This window comes from Pan troglodytes, chromosome 6, assembly GCF_028858775.2.
Source record: "Pan troglodytes isolate AG18354 chromosome 6, NHGRI_mPanTro3-v2.0_pri, whole genome shotgun sequence".
In the NCBI taxonomy this organism is placed as follows: domain Eukaryota; kingdom Metazoa; phylum Chordata; class Mammalia; order Primates; family Hominidae; genus Pan; species Pan troglodytes.
In genome coordinates this window covers 29,312,769-29,331,352 of record NC_072404.2, presented here as the reverse complement: position 1 = coordinate 29,331,352, position 18,584 = coordinate 29,312,769, and the positions used below count along the sequence as shown (strand labels likewise).

Here is an 18,584-nt window from a genome sequence, read left to right as displayed (position 1 = left end):
TGACCTCGTGATCCACCTGCCTCAGCCTCCCAAAGTGCTGGGATTACAGGCGTGAGCCACCGCGCCCAGCCAGCCAGTCTTTTTATTTTTACACATGTATGTTTGAGGAACAGGATAAATTAAAACTATCAAAAGTACATCCTGGCTTTTTTTCCCCCCAACCTGGCTCAGCTCTTTGTACTGTACAAGCAGAAAAATTATTGAATACTAGAAAAATATCATTTGCTGTTTAAATATTGATTCTCTTCTTTTCTTTTTGTTCTTTTTTTTTTTTTTTTTTTTTTTTGGAGATGGAGTCTCACTCTGTCGCCCAGGTTGGAGTCCAGTGGCGTGATCTCGGCTCACTGCAAGCTCCGTCTCCTAGGTTCATGCCATTCTTCTGCCTCAGCTTCCCAAGTAGCTGGGACTACAGGTGCCTGCCACCGTGCCCGGCTAATTTTTTGTATTTCTAGTAGAGGCGGGGTTTCACTGTGTTAGCCAGGTTGGTGTCTTGATCTCCTGACCTCGTGATCTGCCCGCCTCAGCCTCCCAAAGTGCTGGGATTACAGGTGTGAGCCAACCCACCCAGCCCTCTTTTTATTCTTATGTGACCTGGGGAAGTCTCTGTGTATAAGACAGATTTTATTGATTTTGGCATTTGTTAAAAATATTAAAAGATGCCACAGTAGGCCGGGCACAGTGGCTCAACACCTATAATCTCAGCACTGGGAAGTCAAGTGGGCGGATCACTTGAGCCCAGGAGTTTGTGACCAGCCTGGACAACATGGTGAAATCCCATCTCTCCTAAAAACATACAAAAATTAGCTGGGCGTGGTAGCAGGCACCTGTATTCCTAGCTACTCAGGAGGCTGAGGTGGGAGGATTGCTTCAGCCTGAGAAGCAGAGTTTGCAGTGAGCTGAGGTTGCGCCTCATAAGCTAAAGAATAAGATTAGGGGTAGGTTATGAAAAGAACCTGTAGCACCTTGTGAGCAGCCTTGGCTCGCTGCAACTTCTTCCTGGGCCAAAGCAATCCTCCCACCTCAGCCTCCGAAGTAGCTGGGACTACATGTGCATGCCACTATGCTAATTTTTTTGTTTTAAAGAGAGAAGGACTCTTAGAGAGAGAGGTCTCATTACATTGCCTGGGTGGGTCTTGAACACCTGGGCTCAAGGGATTCACCTACCTTGACTTCCCAAAGTGCTGAGATTACAGGCATGAGCCATTTTACCCCACCCTGATGCGTAGTGGCTCACACCTGTAATCCCAGCACTTTGGGAGGCTGAGGCAGGTGGATCACTTGAGCCTGGGAGTTCAAGACCATCCTGGGCAACATGGCAAAACCCTGCTTCTACTAAAAAAAAATAAAAAATCAGCCAGGTGTGGTGGCACATGCCTGTAATCCCAGCTACTCGGGAGCTGAGGCACAGGAATCACTTGAACTTGGGAGGCAGAGGTTGCAGTGAGCCTGGGTGACAGAGTGAGACTCTTTCTCAAAAAAGAAAAAAAAAATAAGTAGGGGTTTTGATAATGTTTTTAAATATACAACCCTCCTGGCTGGCTCACGATGTTCATTGGCCGGGCGCAGTGGCTTACACCTGTAATCCCAGCACTTTGGGAGGCCGAGGCGGGTGGATCACGAGATCACGAGATCGGGACCACGGTGAAACCCCGTCTCTACTAAAAATACAAAAAATTGGCTGGGCATGGTGGCAGGCACCTGTAGTCCCAGCTACTCAGGAGGCTGAGGCAGGAGAATGGCATGAACCCCGGAGGCAGGGCTTGCAGTGAGCCGAGATCGCACCACTGCACTCCAGCCTGGGCGACAAAGCAAGACTCCGTCTCAAAAAATAAAAATAAAATATACAACCAAAGGCAGTATTCACAGAGGTATTTCTTGGGAATAAAAGAAGGAATATAGTCATTCCTTGGTATTCTCTTTGGTGTCCAGAGTTACTTAAAAATTCTTGGTGTTTATTGCCTTTTAGTCACAGGGATACACCTTTTATTCATTTATTTATTTATTTACCAGTCTCATTTAGCAGTAGGAATGCATCTTAGCATTTTTATACTGCTGCTCAACACAGTGCTTCATCGTTTCAATTTGTTGAAAAGATTTTAATTTGGGCAGTGCATTAGTAGAAAAGCAGTTAATAGTTTTGAGAGTTTTGTGAAGCCCTTCTTGATTATGTATGTAGGGAATAAGGCAAACCAGAATACCATGGGAGTCAGTAAAATGAGATACGGAGGCAATTTCTCATGAAAGGGATGTTCTTCCTCACTTTTCTCTTTTTAAAGCCATTCAATTTGTATTAAAGTGTCCTGGAAAATAGTCATTCACACTAATGGAGAATTTTTACATTTTTCTGCAGTAGTGGTGGGGGTGGTGGAGGAGGCGGCGGCGGTGGAGGTGGAGGTGGTGGCAGACGTCGAGATTCTTACTATGATAGAGGATATGATCGTGGGTATGACAGATATGAAGACTATGATTACCGATACAGGTAATGTTTTAACTTGAGCTTTCTGTTCTAAATTAGATGATAGTAGTGTTACTTGGCACTTTTATGTTGGATACATATGAATAAAAACTTGATTTTTAAAATAGATCATATATGACGCCTTTGGGAGCAGAAGTTAGCAGTCTGTATATGCCAGTATTTTGTTGTGCTATATACTTTTCTGGTCTCATTGGCAGAAAGAGAACTTAATATTAAGTAGTTATCACCTTAGGTACATTATTATTTTGAATGATGAGGAATTTTTATTTTCATCTGCCTCAGTGGAGTGATTATATAGTATGCTAAGTAATCTTTCATTTCTTACAGAAGACGATCACCTTCTCCTTATTATAGTCGATATAGATCACGATCAAGATCTCGTTCCTACAGCCCAAGTATGTGAACTTTATTTTTGTAGCATAAAAAACCTCATTTCTAATTAATGGCTTACTTTAGAATATTAGAGTATAAGGTGGAAGGTGGCAGTTAATAGTTGGAAAAATATGAGGCAAATTAAACTATAATTAACTTTTTTTTTTTTTTTTTTTTTTTGCTTTTTCTCTTTTAGGACGCTATTGATAACGGAATGGTTGCAATTAAGGACATTTTTTTTCCTCTTTTTTTTTTTTTTTTTTTAAATTCTGAGATTTCCCCCAAGCTTTGGATTCTTCCTACTCCTTAAGAAAAAAACTTTGGTTTATTTAGCATCTACACTTTTGTCAATTGTGTTGCTGTTTTCCACCCATTTTATTATACTCTTAAAGATGTAATTGTTGTCATTTTAAACAGTTAAACATCTTGAGTATAAAAAGAACCCCAATGTTATGTTATGCTTTATAAATTTTTTTTTTTGCTTTTACCTAGATAAACTTCTAGCTAATCAAATAAGGAAAGAAACTGTCTTTTTAAAGCTTCTTTTGTGTTAGATATTGTATTAGAGATCTGCATTTATCATGAGCTCCTTTTTTTTTTAACTTTATTTTTGGGAAAGTAACACATGAAGTAGTTCAGTCATGTCAGGTTTGTCTGGGGTGGAATGGAACAGTCAGGTAGTTGAAAGTTTTTTTTTAGAGATGAAAAGCTTGTGAACTGTAAAACATGCTGTATTTGAAATACATCTGTTAAAACTTAAAAACTAAAGTGTGATTTTTTTTGTTGTTGTTAAGTTTATTGAAGTTTATTCCCTTAATCAGTGAAGGACAACCCTTATTTATTACCTAGAGCAGTTGTATAATTCGCTGTTAGAAATTTTGGTATTGGGACAGTGGATAAGCAGGTTATCACATAGCATAGAATTCTTAAAAGATACATGTGGGGAAAAGTAGTCTCAAATAAAAGCTAATTTCTTTGAAAATGGGATTGTCTCTTTATTGTGGTACAATGGAGAAATATGATTGATTGAGGAACTGGTCCTTCCTTTTCCCTCACATCCCCCCAGTGCGTATTTATACGAAAGTTTACCCATCCTGCGTTTTAACTTCCCAATATTTCTCATTTTTAAAAATATTTTTTCTTACACTAGAATGTTATTCCTTGTCTTTTCTTTGGTTCTTTTAAAACCCTTGTTTTTCTTCTCTTTTGGGGGAGACCAAATTGTAAATATTGAGAATATTCAGTACCAGCACCATGCTGAAGGAAAGATAGGTAGCTAATACCTTTTTTTTTTTTTTTGAGACGGAGTCTTGCTCTGTCACCCAGGCTGGAGTGCAGTGGCGCGATCTCGGCTCACTGCAAGCTCCGCCTCCCTGGTTCACGCCATTCTCCTGCCTCAGCTTCCCGAGTAGCTGGGACTACAGGCACCCACCACCACGCCCGGCTAATTTTTTGTGTATTTAGTAGAGACGGGGTTTCACGGTGTTAGCCAGGATGGTCTCGATCTCCTGACCTCGTGATATGCCCACCTCAGCCTCCCAAATTGCTGGGATTACAGGCGTGAGCCACTGCGACCGGCCTATAGGTAGATAATATCTTAAGAAGTCTAAATATATTCCAGTAGGAAACACACTTAAATGACTGTAATGTAAAAGAAGAAGAGGGTGTTTCAAGTGACCTTTAAAAAAAGGTGTTGGGCAGCTGGGCGCAGTGGCTCACACCTGTAATCCCAGCACTTTGGGAGGCTAAGGCGGGCGGATCACGAGGTCAGGAGATTGAGACCATCCTGGCTAACACGGTGAAACCCCGTCTCTACTAAAAATACAAAAAAATTAGCCAGGCATGGTGGTGGGTTCCTGTAGTCCCAGCTACTCAGGAGGCTGAGGCAGGAGAATGGTGTGAACCCGGGAGACGGAGCTTTCAGTGAGCCGAGATCACCCCACTGCATTCCAGCCTGGGCGACAGAGCGAGACTCTACAAAAAAAAATGGTGTTAGGGGCCAGGCTTGGTGGCTCATGCCTGTAATCCCAACACTTTTGGAGGCCGAGGTGGGCGGATCACCTGAGCTCAGACTGGCCAATGTGGTGAAACTCCATCTCTACTAAAAATACAAAAAGTAGCTGGGTGTGGTGGCACGCACCTGTAATCACAACTACTCAGGAGGCAGAGGCAGGAGAATTGCTTGAACCCGGGAGGTGGAGTTTGCAGTGAGCCAAGATCACACCACTGCACTCCAGCCTGGGTAACAGAGTGAGACTCCATCTCCAAAAAAAAAAAAAAAAAGAGGGGATTAGGGCCAGACGTGGTGGCTTATGCCTGTAATTCCAGCAGTTTCGGAGGTTGAGCAGGTGGATCACTTGAGGTCAGGAGTTGGAGACCAGCCTGGCCAAAGTGGTCTCAAAAGAAAGAAAAGGTGTTAGGGGATTGAAGCCTCAGACATCTTTTGCTCTGTTTGAAACAGGGTCTCTGTCACCCAGGCTGGAGTTCAGTGGCGTGTTCTTGGCTCACTGCAACCTCTGCTTCCTAGGCTGAAGCAGTCCTCCCACCTCGGCCTCCCACAGTGCTGGGATTACGGGCATGAGCCACCATGCCCAGCTAGACATCTTTATTTAAAAGCTTGCTTTTTGAAAGACTTGTCCTTTTTAAATAATACATTTATTATTTAAAAATTATTTTAAATAATTAAATTTTGCAACTAGGGAACCGAGCACAGTCGAGTGCACCTATAGTCACAGCTACTTGGAACGCTGAGGCAGGAAGATTGCTTGAGGCCAGGAATTCAAGGCTGCAGTGTGCTATTATGATTGTGCCTGTGAATAACCACTGCACTCCAGCTGGGCAACATACAACCCTGTCTCTAATAATAATAAAGGTTTGGTTTGGCTTTAATAATAAAAAGAACCTATAGTTCTAAATAGAACATTGTTGACTATACGAGTACTTTAAAAGACTTAAGCAGTATATCAACACTGAAAACATTAGCCTCAATCTGGAAGACAGGTTTTTTCTGTTTTGTTTTGTTTTGTTTTTGAGACGGAGTCTCGCTCTGTCACCCAGGCTGGAGTGCAGTGGTGCAATCTCGCCTCACTGCAAGCTCCGCCTCCCGGGTTCACGCCATTCTCCTGCCTCAGCCTCCCTGGTAGCTGGGACTACAGGTGCCCACCACCACGCCCAGCTAATTTTTTTTTTTTTGTATTTTTAGTAAGAGGCAGAGTTTCACCGTGTTAGCCAGGATGGTCTCGATCTCCTGACCTCGTGATCCACCCACCTCGGCCTCCCAAAGTGCTGGGATTACAGGCGTGAGCCACTGCGCGTGGCCTGTTTGTTTTTTTTGAGACGTAGTTTCGCTCTTGTTGCCCAGGCTGGAGTGCAATGGTGCGATCTCGGCTCACCACAACCTCCATCTCCCGGGATCAAGCGATTCTCCTGCCTCAGCCTCCCGAGTAGCTGGGATTACAGGCATGCGCCACCACCCTGGCTAATTTTATATTTTTGGTAGAGACGAGGTTCCTCCATGTTGGTCAGACTGGTCTTGAACTCCCGACCTCAGGTGATCCGCCCGCCTCGGTCTCCCAAAGTGCTGGGATTACAGGCGTGAGCCACCGCGCCCAGCCTGGAAGACAGTATTTATTAAGAGAGGCTGGGCGCGGTGGCTCACGCCTGTAATCCCAGCACTTGGGAGGCCAGGGCGGGTGGATCACCTGAGGTCGGGAGTTCAAGACCAGTCTGACCAACATGGAGAAACCCCGTCTCTACTAAAAATTCAAAAATTAGCCAGGCATGGTGGCAAGTGTCTGTAATCCCAGCTACTCGGGAGGCTGAGGCAGGAGAGTTGCTTGAACCTGGGAGGCGGAGGTTGCGGTGAACACAGATCGAGCCACTCCCCTCTAGCCTGGGCAACAAGAGCGAAACTCTGTCTCAAAAAAAAAAAAAAAATCCAGTAAATATTATTGAAGATTTTACATATGTGGGAAGGTGAAAAAGCAGGGAAGGAGACAAATGGAGTTAGGGGGGTGTGGCTTTTAAGTAAGAGGTAAGAATATATATATATATATATGGAAACTGCTGTTAGAAGCAGTAGGTGTGGATGGCTGCATCTTACAGAGAGACACGTGTAAAGACTCGGGCCTCCCACAGTGCTGAGATTACAGGTATGAGCCATGCCCAGCCCAACATCTTTATTTAAAAGCTTGCTTTTTGGGCCAGGCATGGTGGCTCACGCCTGTAATCCCAGCAATTTGGGAGGCCGAGGCGGGCGGATCACAAGGTCAGGAGATCAAGACCATCCTGGCTAACAAGGTGAAACCCCCTCTCTACTAAAAATACAAAAAATTAGCCAGGCGTGGTGCTGGGCACCTGTAGTCCCAGCTACTTGGGAGGCTGAGGCAGGAGAATGGCATCAACCAGAGAGGCAGAGCTTGCAATGAGCTGAGATCGCGCCACTGCACTCCAGCCTGGGCAAGAGTGAGACTCCGTCTCAAAAAAAAAAAAAAAAAAGGCTTACCTTTTGGGCTAGGCGTGGTCGTTTATGCCTGTAATCCTAGCGCTTTGCGGGGCCGAAGGAAGGTGGATCCACCTGAGGTCAGGAGTTTGAGACTCACCTGGCCAACATGGTGAAACCCAGTCTCTACTGAAAATACAAAAATTAGCCAGGGATGGTGGCATGCGCCTGTACTCCCACCTACTCAGGAGGCTGAGGCAGGAGAATCACTTGAACCTGGGAGGCAGAGGTTGCAGAGAGCACCACTGTACTCCAGCCTGGGCAACAAAGCAAGACTCCATCTAAAAAAAAAAAAAAAAAAAAATTACTGTTTGAAAGTCCTGTCCTTTTAAAGTATATTTTGTGACTAGGGAGCTGAGCTCAGTAGTGTGCACCTGTAGTCACAACTAGGGATGCTGAGACAGAAAGTTATTTTGAGCATAACTACTCAAAATAGAAATAAAAGCTTAGATATTTCTGGACCTCCACTTTTTCTGTTTACTATTAAGATCTAAGTGTGGCCGGGCACTGTGGCTCACACCTGTAATCCCAGCACTCTGGGAGGCTGAGGTGAGTGGATCACCTGAGGTCAGGAGTTCAAGACCAGCCTTGCCAACATGGTGAAACCCCGTCTCTACTAAAAATACAAAAAAAATTAGCTGGGCATGGTGGTGGACACATTTAATTCCAGCTACTTGGGAGGCTGAGGCAGGAGAATCTCTTAAGCCTGGGAAGCATAGGTTGCAATGAGCTGAGATGATGCCATTGCACTCCAGCCTGGGCAACGAGCAAAACTCCATCTCAAAGATATAAGTGTTTTCAACTGGCGGGTAAGAAAAACTGCTGCTGTTGGTTCTCTAACTTCTTAAAACGGTGGTTCCCACTTAATCTTATTTAGGTCCTGGAGCCCTAAGAAAAAAAATGTGAAAAACCTGCAGTCTGTCTTCCCAGAAACACTTGTGTGAAACGTTCTGGTGTTTTTGTGTTGAGACAGGGTCTCACTGTGTCACCCAGGCTGGAGTGCAGTGGTGCGATCACAGCTCACTGCAGCCTCGACTGCCGGACTCAAGCAATTCTCCCACTTCAGCCTCTCAAGTAGTTGGGACTACAGGCGCACGCCTCCATGCCTGGCTAATTTTTGTACTTTTTTGTAGAGAAGAGGCTTTGCCATTTTGCCCTGGCTGGTCTCAAACTCCTGGGCTCAAACAAATTGACCTCCCTCAGCCTCGAAAAGTGTTGGGATTACAGGTGTGAGCCACCACGTCCAGCAGAGTATTTGGCTTTTAAATTATAATCTTGTGCATAGAATAAGATCTATAAGAATATACACCAGGGGCTGGGCTCACGCCTGTAATCCCAGCACTTTGGGAGGCTGAGGCAGGTGGATCACGAGGTCAGAAGATCGAGACCATCCTGGCTAACATGGTGAAACCCCGTCTCTACTAAAAAATACAAAAAATTAGCTGGGCGTGGTGGCGGGTGCCTGTAGTCCCAGCTACTCGGGAGGCTGAGGCAGGAGAATGGCATGAACCCGGGAGGCGGAGCTTGCAGTGAGCCGAGATCACGCCACTGCACTCCAGCCTGGGCGACAGAGCAAGACTCAGTCTCAAAAAAAAAAAAAGAGAATATACACCAGCCTGGGCGTGGTGGCTCACGCCTGTAATCCCAGCACTTTTGGGAGGCCGAAGGCAGGTGGATCCACCTGAGGTCAGGATTTTGAGACCAGCCTGACCAACATGGTGAAACCCCATCCCTACTAAAAAAAAAAAAATTAGGCATGGTGGTGGGCACCTGTAATCCCAGCTACTCAGGAGGGTGAGGCAGGAGAATCACTTGAACCCAGGAGGCGGAGGTTGCGGTGAGCCAAGATCGCACCACTGCACTTCAGCCTGCACAACAGACGGGGACTCCATCTCAAAAAAAAAAGAATATACACCAATCTCCTCATAGTAGTTACCCTGTGGAGTGGTAATCTGTGGAGAGAGGAGGTGAGATGAACATTCATAAAACCAATAAAACAGTTTTATGCTGGGCACTATGTTGCCTATGCTGGAGTTCAGTGTCTACTCACATGATCATAGGACTCCTGCACTCAAGCAACCCTATTGCTTTGCCCTCAAGAGTAGATCTGTGTGCCACCAAGCCTGGCCCTTGCTTGTTTAGGCTGTCATTGCTTATCAATGTTAGAACTTTTTTTTTTCTTTTTTGAGACGGAGTCTTGCGCTATGGGTTGCCCAGGCTGGAGTGCAGTGGCACGATCTCGGCTCACTGCGACTTTCATCTCCCGGGTTCAAGTGATTCTCCTGCCTCAGCCTCCCGTAGCTGGAATCACAGGCATGTGCCACCACACCCAGCTAATTTTTGTGTTTTTAGTAGAGATGGGGTTTCACCATGTTGGCCAGACTGGTCTCGAACTTCTGACCTCAGGTGATCCACCCACCTTGGCCCCCCAAAGTGCTGGGATTACAGGCATGAGCCACCGAGAACAGTTTGAATTGCACAGCAACTTGAACTATTACACACAAATACATATTGCTTTGCTGTGGCAATTAAAAGCCCAGCATTTTAATGTATTCCTATCCCTGATGTCAAACTTAATGCTTTGGGTTTTTAGTATGAATTTTCTTTTTCCCTCCCAATTAAGTTAAAATTAAATGAATCAAATGGTCAAAAATAGTGCATATTTTTATTCTATGAAACAATTCAGATACTTATTGACATTAAAAGATCAGGGGAGGAGTCTTTGGGCATACTCTGGCTAGGGAGGCTGCTCAATAATTGGAAAAAAAAAAAGTGAGAAGTGTAACATCCATAGGAGTAATGAATATAGAAAACAAGGCTGGGCACAGTGGCTCATGCCTGTAATCCCAGCGCTTTGGGATGTCAAGGTTGGCAGATCACCTGAGGTCAGGAGTTCAAGACCAGCCTGGCCAACATGGCGAGACTCCGTCTCTACTAAAAATACAAAAATTAGCTGGTCATGGTTGGGGACGCCTGTGATCCCAACTACTCAGGAGGCTGAGGCAGGAGAATCACCTGAACTCAGGAGGCAGAGGTTGCAGTGAGCTGAGATCATGCCACTGCATTCTAGCCTGGTCAATAGAGCAAGACTCCATCTGAAATAAATAAATAAATGTGGGGGAGGCCTTTTTTTATTTTTTAAAAAAAGATGGAGTTACCGGGCGCAGTGGCTCATGTCTGTAATCCCAGCACTTTGGGAGGCCGAGGCTGGTGGACCTGGGGTCAGGAGTTTGAGACCAACCTGACCAACAAGGTGAAACCCCGTCTCTACTAAAAATACAAAAATTAGCCAGGCATGGTGGCAGGCGCCTGTAGTCCCAGCTACTTGGGAGGCTGAGACAGGAGAATTGCTTGAACCCGGGAGGTGGAGGTTGCAGTGAGCCAAGATCACCACCACTACACTCCAGCCTGGGTGATGGAGCCAGGCTCTGTCTCAAAAAAAAAAAAAAAAAGATGGAGTTATACAAAGGAAAATAAGCTTATATATTCAATTATTTACAACACAAAATTATTTTAAAATGACTATCCTATTCACCCCTCAGAGGTGAGAGAATGGATACATGGGTAATTGAGGTAGTAGTTTTAGACTGTTACCGAGTATGGCTGCAATCATTAGGAAAAATTCAGAGTATATACAGAGAGAGGAAATGGGGAGTTAGTGTTTAATGGGTATAGTTTCAAGTATGTATATAAAAAAAAAATCCACATATATGTAGTTTGTTGCTACATAACTGTTCCTGGTGTACTCTGCAATTTGAAAGTTGTAAAATGATTAAGTAACCAATGAGGTAACTTCCTTGCTTTGTGACTGCTGCACAGAATGGTGCCTGGCATGGAGTAGATGTCCAGTAAATATTTGCATAGATGAATGAGGATAGAAGAGTAATTTAAAGAGCTAAAGTATAAGGGCAGTGTGACAGAAGGGATCTAGGCTGAAAATAATCGTGACAACCCTAACAAAGGTTAAAAATCACTTTTACTAATCTGTGTAATTAGGGAAGAAAAATGGCAGTTTAATTATCATTAAAGTGTTGGTGCCTAAGTTGCCTTAAAAATTCATTTATGGTGGGGTCCGGTGGCTCACGCCTGTAATCCCAACTCTTTGAGAGGCCAAGGCAGGCGGATCACGAGGTCAGGAAATCGAGACCATTCTGGCTAACACGATGAAACCCCGTCTCTACTAAAAATACAAAAAATTAGCTGGGTGTGGTAGCATGCGCCTGTGGTCCCAACTACTTGGGAGGCTGAGGCAGGAGAATGGCTTGAACCCGGGAGGTGGAAGTTGCAGTAAGCCAAGATCATGCCACTGCACTCCAGCCTAGGCAACACAGCAAGACTCTGTCTCCAAATAAAAAAAGAAAATTCATTGATACGGAACACTGGGATCCCTGATAATGTCAGATAAGTTAACCATTCTATTTGACATTCACAAGAATATCAAGTGCAAACGTGTCACAATAGGCTGGGCGTGGTGGCTCACGCCTGTAATCCCAGCACTTTGGGAGGCCGAGGCAGGCAGATCACCCGGGCTCTGGAGTTCAAGACCAGCCTGACCAACATGGAGAAACCCCATCTCTACTAAAAATACAGAATTAGCTGGGCATGGTGGCTGATGCCTGTAATCCCAGCTACTCGGGAGGCTGAGGCAGGAGAATTGCTTGAACCCGGGAGGTGGAGGTTGCAGTGAGCTGAGATCACGCCATTGCACTGCAGCCTGGGTAACAAGAGTGAAACTCTGTCCCCCCCCAAAAAAAAAGAAAAAGAAAAAAAAAAGTCACAATGGAAAATGTTCTTTTTTAAAAACTTAAAAGGGATATGGATTTATATTCTTTTTTTGAGATGGAGTCTCACTCTGTCGCCAGGCCCAGGCTGGAGTGCAGTGGCGCAATCTCAGCTCATTGCAACCTCTGCCTTCCGGGTTCAAGCGATTCTCCTGCCTCAGCCTTCCGAGTAGCTTGGGACTACAGGCGCGCGCTACCACTCCCAGCTACTTTTTTCGTATTTTTAGTAGAGATGGGGTTTCACCAATTGGCCAGGATGGTCTCGATCTCTTGACCTCGTGATCCACCCACCTCAGCTTCCCAAATTGCTGGGATTACAGATGTGAGCCACCATGCCCAGCTGGATTTATTTTCAAATACTAACAAAGCTATTGATACATTATTTTCACAAACTTCCAGCTGAAATGTAGCATTTCCTTCAACAATGAATGTAGGCAAAGTTTCAAACCTTTGTAAAGGCATACACATATATTTGTAATCAAACTTTTAATAAAACTTTTTTTGTTTGTTTTTGTTTTTTGTGTTTGTTTTTGTTTTTGGAGACGGAGTCTCACTCAGTCGCCCCGGCTGGAGTGCAGTGGCATGATCTTGGCTCACTGCAAGCTCTGCCTTCCAGGTTCACGCCATTCTTCTGCCTCAGCCTCCCAAGTAGCTGGGACTACAGGCACCCGCCACCAAGCCCAGCTAATTTTTTTGTATTTTTAGTAGAGACGGGGTTTCACCGTGTTAGCCAGGGTGGTCTCGATCTCCTGACCTCGTGATCCGCCCGCCTCGGCCTCCCAAAGTGCTGGGATTACAGGCGTGAGCCACCGTGCCTGGCCAAAATTTAACATTTTAAAGTACGATTTGTATGCTTTGGTTGTTCTTAAGGTAATTTAGAGTTTATACTATTTTTTAATAACAAATTATTAAATTTGTTATTAAAGTGCAAAGCTCAAATGAAGAAAATGAAAAACATTTGTTGTCTTTTATGTATGTATCCTGAATTCATATTACTGAATGGGAAAACCTAGTACTATAAATATTTCAATCCTTACCTTCAAATGTATATTATTGTGCACTTCACGGAGTTAGAGTGAGAATGCTATGTTCAGCAGGGTGTCTTAAGTTAAACATTCAGGCTTAGAAAACCGTTAGTCCACATTTGGCATATTCACTTAGAAAAATACAGGATAGAAAGCAGCAAGTAGGGCAGTGCCAGGCATTCCACAGGGATCCTTGTAGCAGTTCACGCAGCAATACAACTTAGGTCTGAGATGTGAGATCCACATCACGCAAGTGCACAAGACACCTGGTTTTAAAAGTTTTATGACCTGTTACCCACAGGCATAGCTTCTAAGCTTCCTGAGACATATGCCTCTTATGTCATTGCACTTAAGATGTAGTGTCTCCATTGGATACTTTAGTTTCTCCCAGTGAAGACGCAATTTACCAGTCAAATCATTTTTACCACAAGCAATGTTGTAACACAGTTGACATACTAGCCTTAGCAGGGTGCCAAAGAAACAACTAGAAATTTAATGAAAGGCCAAATTCCCACACAGAAGGGGAAAGTTCTTATTAAACAGTTTATAGTAGTCCCTACAAGATTTGGGGCTGGGGGCGGGGAGTTCAATGAAATAGTACCAAAGGTCACATGGAAGAATGTACTTAGAAATGAATAAACAATCAGGAATAGAGTCCAGACTAGATCCAAGTACCTATGAAAACTTACATGGGCTGGGCATGGTGGCTCATGCCTGTAATCCCAGCACTTTGGGAGGCTAACGCAAGAGGATCACGTGAGCCCAGGAGTTCAAGACTAGCCTGGACAACATACTGAGATCCCCATCTCTACAAAAAATAAAAAATTACCTGGGTTTGGTGGTGCATACCTGTAGTCTTAGCTACTTAGGAGGATGAGGTGTAAGTTGAGCCTGGGAGATCCAGGCTGCAGTGAGCCATGGTTGTGCCACTGCACTCCAGCCTAGCTGACAGAATGAGACCTTGTCTCAAAAAAGGAAAGAAAACATACATACTTAAATGATAAAGGTAGCATTTTATTTTTATGGGAAAATGACAGATCAGTAAAGGATGGTATATGGCTATTTGGAAGAAAATAGATTTAGACTCTTGCTTCATACAATATTACAACAATACAAATTATAGGTGGGTTAATATATAAATGTAAAAAAACTATATGTTATTTGGCAACCATGATAATAATAGTTGATAAGGCAAGACTCTGATGGGTACTAAAACTAGTACATAAAAATTTCAGGAATAGGCCAGGCGTGGTGGCTCACACCTGTAATCCCAGCACTTTGGGAGGCCAAGGCCAGTGGATCACCTGAGGTGAGGAGTTTAAGACCAGCCTAGCCAACATGGTGAAACTCCGTCTCTACTAAAAATAAAAAATTAGCCGGGTGTGGTGGCACACGCCTATAGTCCCAGCTACTTGGGAGGCTGAGGCAGGAGAATCGCTTGAACCTGGGAGGCGGAGGTTGCAGTGAGCCAAGATTGTGCCACTGCACTACAACCTGGGCAAGAGTGAGACTCCGTCTCAAAAAAAAAAAACAAAACAAAAAAAAAAACAGGAATAACAAGGAATTTATATAATCTGAAAATATATCTTCACAAGCTATTACAAATAAGAAAAAACTTTGGGCCAGGCGCGGTGACTCACGCCTGTAATCCTAGCACTTTGGGAGGCTGAGGCAGGCAGATTGCCTGAGTTCAGGAGTTCGAAACCAGCCTGGGCAACACAATGAAACCCTGTCTCTACTAAAAATATTTTTAAAAATTAGCCAGGTATGGCAGCATGCCCCTGTAGTCCCAGCTACTCAGGAGGTTGAGGCAGGAGAATTGTTTGAACCTGGGAGATGGGTTGCAGTAAGCCAAGATCACGCCACTGCACTCCAGCCTGGGTGACAGAGCCAGACTCCATCTCCAAAAAAAAAAAAAAACAAAAACCAAAACCAAAACCAAACAAAAAAACTTTGTAATTTTACACTGGAGAAACCTGGCATATCAAACCATGTGATTAAAGTTAATATCAGTAATGGGAATAATGGATATCATGTGCTTCCTGATGCACTAAAGACATTGGTGATATTTCACAAAAAATAAGTATAATCACTGCTATAATCAGAAAAAATCAGATACCCCCCAAATGAGAAGCAGTCTAAAATAACTGACTTGGGAGCTTAAAAAATTTCAATATTATAAAAGTTAAAGACAGGAATATTGCAGATTAAAGGAGACTGAAAAGACATGATAACTAAATACAAGCCATGATCTGGGGTTTTTCTTTTTAAATTCTTTTTTTGAGACAGAGTCTCGCTCTGTTGCCCAGGCTGGAGTACAGTGGTGTAATCTCAGCTCACTGCAACGTCTGCCTTCCAGGTTCAAGTGATTCTCCCACCTCAGCCTCCTGAGTAGCTGGAATTACAGGCACATGCCACCATGTCCGGCTAATTTTTGTATTTTTAGTAGAGATGGGGTTTCACCATGTTGGCCAGGCTGGTCTCGAACTCCTGAACTTAGGTGATCCTTCAGCCTCAGCCTCCCAAAGTGCTGGGATTACAGGCGTGAGCCACCACACCCAGCCATTTTTAAAACTCTTTTTAAAACATGATTTGAAAGATAATTTCATTTTCAATCGTAAGGAATTATACAATCATTTGTTAGCCATTCTTCTATCCCCCTCCCATTTTTTTTTTTTTTTTTTGAGAAGAGTCTTGCTCTGTCGCCCAGGCTGGAGTGCAGTGGTGCAATATTGGTTCACCGCAACCTCCGCCTCTTGGGTTCAAGCAATTCTCCTGCCTCAGCCTCCCGAGTAGCTGGGATTATAGGCACACACCACCACGCCCAGCTAATTTTTGTATTTTTGTAGAGACGGGGTTTCATCATGTTGGCCAGGCTTGTCTTGAACTCCTGACCTCAGGTGATCCACCGGCCTCAGCCTCCCAAAGTCCTGGGATTACAGGCGTGAGCCACTGTGCCTGGCTATCCCCCTCCCTTTTTTCTTTTTTTGAGACTGTGTCTTTCTCTGCCCAGGCTGGAGTACAGTGGTGGGATCTCTGCTCACTGCAGCCTCCACCTCTCAGGCTTAATTGATCCTCCTGCCTCAGTCTCCCAAGTAGCTGGGACTATAGACGTGTGCCACCATGCCCAGCTCATTTTCATATATTTTTTGTAGAGTCAGGGTTTCGCCATGTTGCCCAGGCTGGTCTCAAACTCCTGGACTCAAGTGATGCATCTGCCTCGGCCTTCCAAAGTGCTGAGATCACAGGCATGAGCCACCGGACCCAGCTATGCGTCTCTTTAAAATCAGATTTATTGAGGTTTAGTTAATACGCATAAAATTGACTTTTTTTAAACAAAATCTTCCTTTGAACACAAAAAATCCACCACTTTGAGAGTAATATTGTAATGTTTTGATTAAATGTACACAGGGTTTACATCATTTTTTTCTGTAGCACAGGTCCAATAAAGGATACATTAATTTGTAATCTACTTTGACAGCTACAAAGCAGAAATCTTTCCATATAAGTTATTCTTAGAACTTCTTTAGTACCGAGTATATTTAAGTCAATTCTATGAATTGACTTTCAAGACAGACTGAATTGGTGTAAAAAAAAGAATGTTAAATTCTATTTTAAGTAAAAGTTAACTAAATTAAGCCCTCCGTAAACTAAGGCTTACTCTACTTTTATTTATTTACTGGGAGACAAGGTCTCGCGCTGTTGCCCAGGCTGGAATGCAGTGGTGTGATCATAACACTGCAGCCTCGGCCGAGCATGGTGGCTCACACCTGTAATGCAAACACTCTGGGAGGCCGAGGTGGGTGGATCACCTGAGGTCATGAGTTTGAGACCAGCCTGGCCAACATGGTGAAAGCCTGTTTCTACTAAAAATAACAAAAGTGTTAGCCGGGCATGGTGGTGCACCTCTGTAATCCCAGCTACTCGGGAGGCTGAGGTGGGAGAATTGCTTGAACCCAGGAGGTGGATGCTGCAGTGAGCCGAGATGGTGCCATTGCACTCCAGCCTGGGTGACAGAGCAAGATCCTGTCTCAAAACAAAAACAAAACAAAACACTGCAGCCTCTAATTCCTGGGCTCAATCCATCCCCCTTCTTCAGCCTTCGGAGTTGCTGGGACTACAGGTGCTGCCACCACTCTCAGCTAATTGTTCAATTTTTTGTAGTGACAGGGTCTTTCTGTGTCGCCCAGACTGGTCCTAGTTTCAAGCCATCCTCCCGTTTTGGCCTCCCAAAGTGTTAGGATTATAGGTGTGAGCCACTGCACCCAGCCTACTGTACTTTTAGATGACAGACGTGTGTCATGAGAAAACAAAGTGCTAACCAAATTTTTATTTTTATTTATTATTTTTTGAGATGGAGTCTTGCTCTGTCACCCAGGCTGGAGTGTAGTGGCATGATCTTAGCTCACTGCAATCTCCGCCTCCCAGGTTCAAGTGATTCTCCTGCCTCAGCCTCCCCAGTAGCTGGGACTACAGGCGCCCACGACTACGCCCGGCTAACTGTTGTATTTTTAGTACAGACAGGGTTTCACCATATTGGCCAGGCTGGTCTTGAACTCCTGACCTTGTGATCCGTCCACCTCGGACTCCCAAAGTGCTGGGATTATAGGAGTGAGCCACCGCACCTGGCCGTAACCAAAATTTTATTTAGTGAAACAATTTTCATTCTACGGCGTTTAGTGAAACAATTTTCGTTCTATGGCCTTTAGTCTATAGAGAGATTTAGAAAATGCTCTACAATTTCCACAGTAAAATGCAATTAGAGTTAATTTTAAGGTGTGGGAAGATTGCTAAAAGTTATTTATTGGGTTGGGTGAGGTGGTTTATGCCTGAAATCCCAGCACTCTGGGAGGCCGAGGCGGGTGAAACACCTGAGATCAGGAGTTTGAGACCAGCCTAGCCAACATGGTGAAACCCATCTCTACAACAAACAAATTAGCCACGCGTGGTGGTATGCCCCTGTAATCCCAGCTACTTAAGGTGGCTGAGGCAGAAGAACTGCTTGAACCCAGGAGGCAGAGGTTGAGGTGAGCTGAGATCACATCACTGCACTCCAGGATGGGCAACAGAGCAAGACTCTGTCTCAAAAACAAACAAAACAAAATAAAAAAGACGTAGTCAATCTTTCTGCTTTTTTTTCTTTTTAGTAATGTAGCTATCTCTAGGTTGAGTAATGTCTTAAAATTGTCTAATCCAACTTTATCTAATGATTGTATCCCCTCTAAAATAAGATATTCTTTAGAGTACCTAGTTTAAGGAAATGGGTTTTAACCTAGGGTCCATGGCTAGGAGGTAATGGATAAACTTTAAGAGAGATCATTACCCTTTGAACATATATTCAGAACTTGATGTGCTTGCATTTGTGGTTTTGTTTTTTTTTTTCCACTCTTTTCTTTTTTGAGACAGGGTCTCGCTCTGTCGTCTAGGCT

At 44.2% G+C, this 18,584-nt stretch overlaps 1 protein-coding gene across 7 annotated transcripts in view; it reads left to right on the top strand.

The window, feature by feature from the left end:
* Positions 1–3,830, top strand: part of TRA2A (transformer 2 alpha homolog) — a 29,448-nt gene extending 25,618 nt beyond the window's left edge. For all 7 annotated transcript variants that reach the window (XM_001158245.6, XM_063814128.1, XM_009452770.4 and 4 more), the window contains 3 exons: positions 2,351–2,479; positions 2,804–2,871; positions 3,045–3,830. In XM_001158245.6, coding sequence (XP_001158245.1) covers positions 2,351–2,479; positions 2,804–2,871; positions 3,045–3,055 — 208 coding nt within the window. In that variant the 3' untranslated portion in view covers positions 3,056–3,830. The remainder of the gene's footprint in view (positions 1–2,350; positions 2,480–2,803; positions 2,872–3,044) is intronic.
* Positions 3,831–18,584: the final 14,754 nt, after the last annotated feature.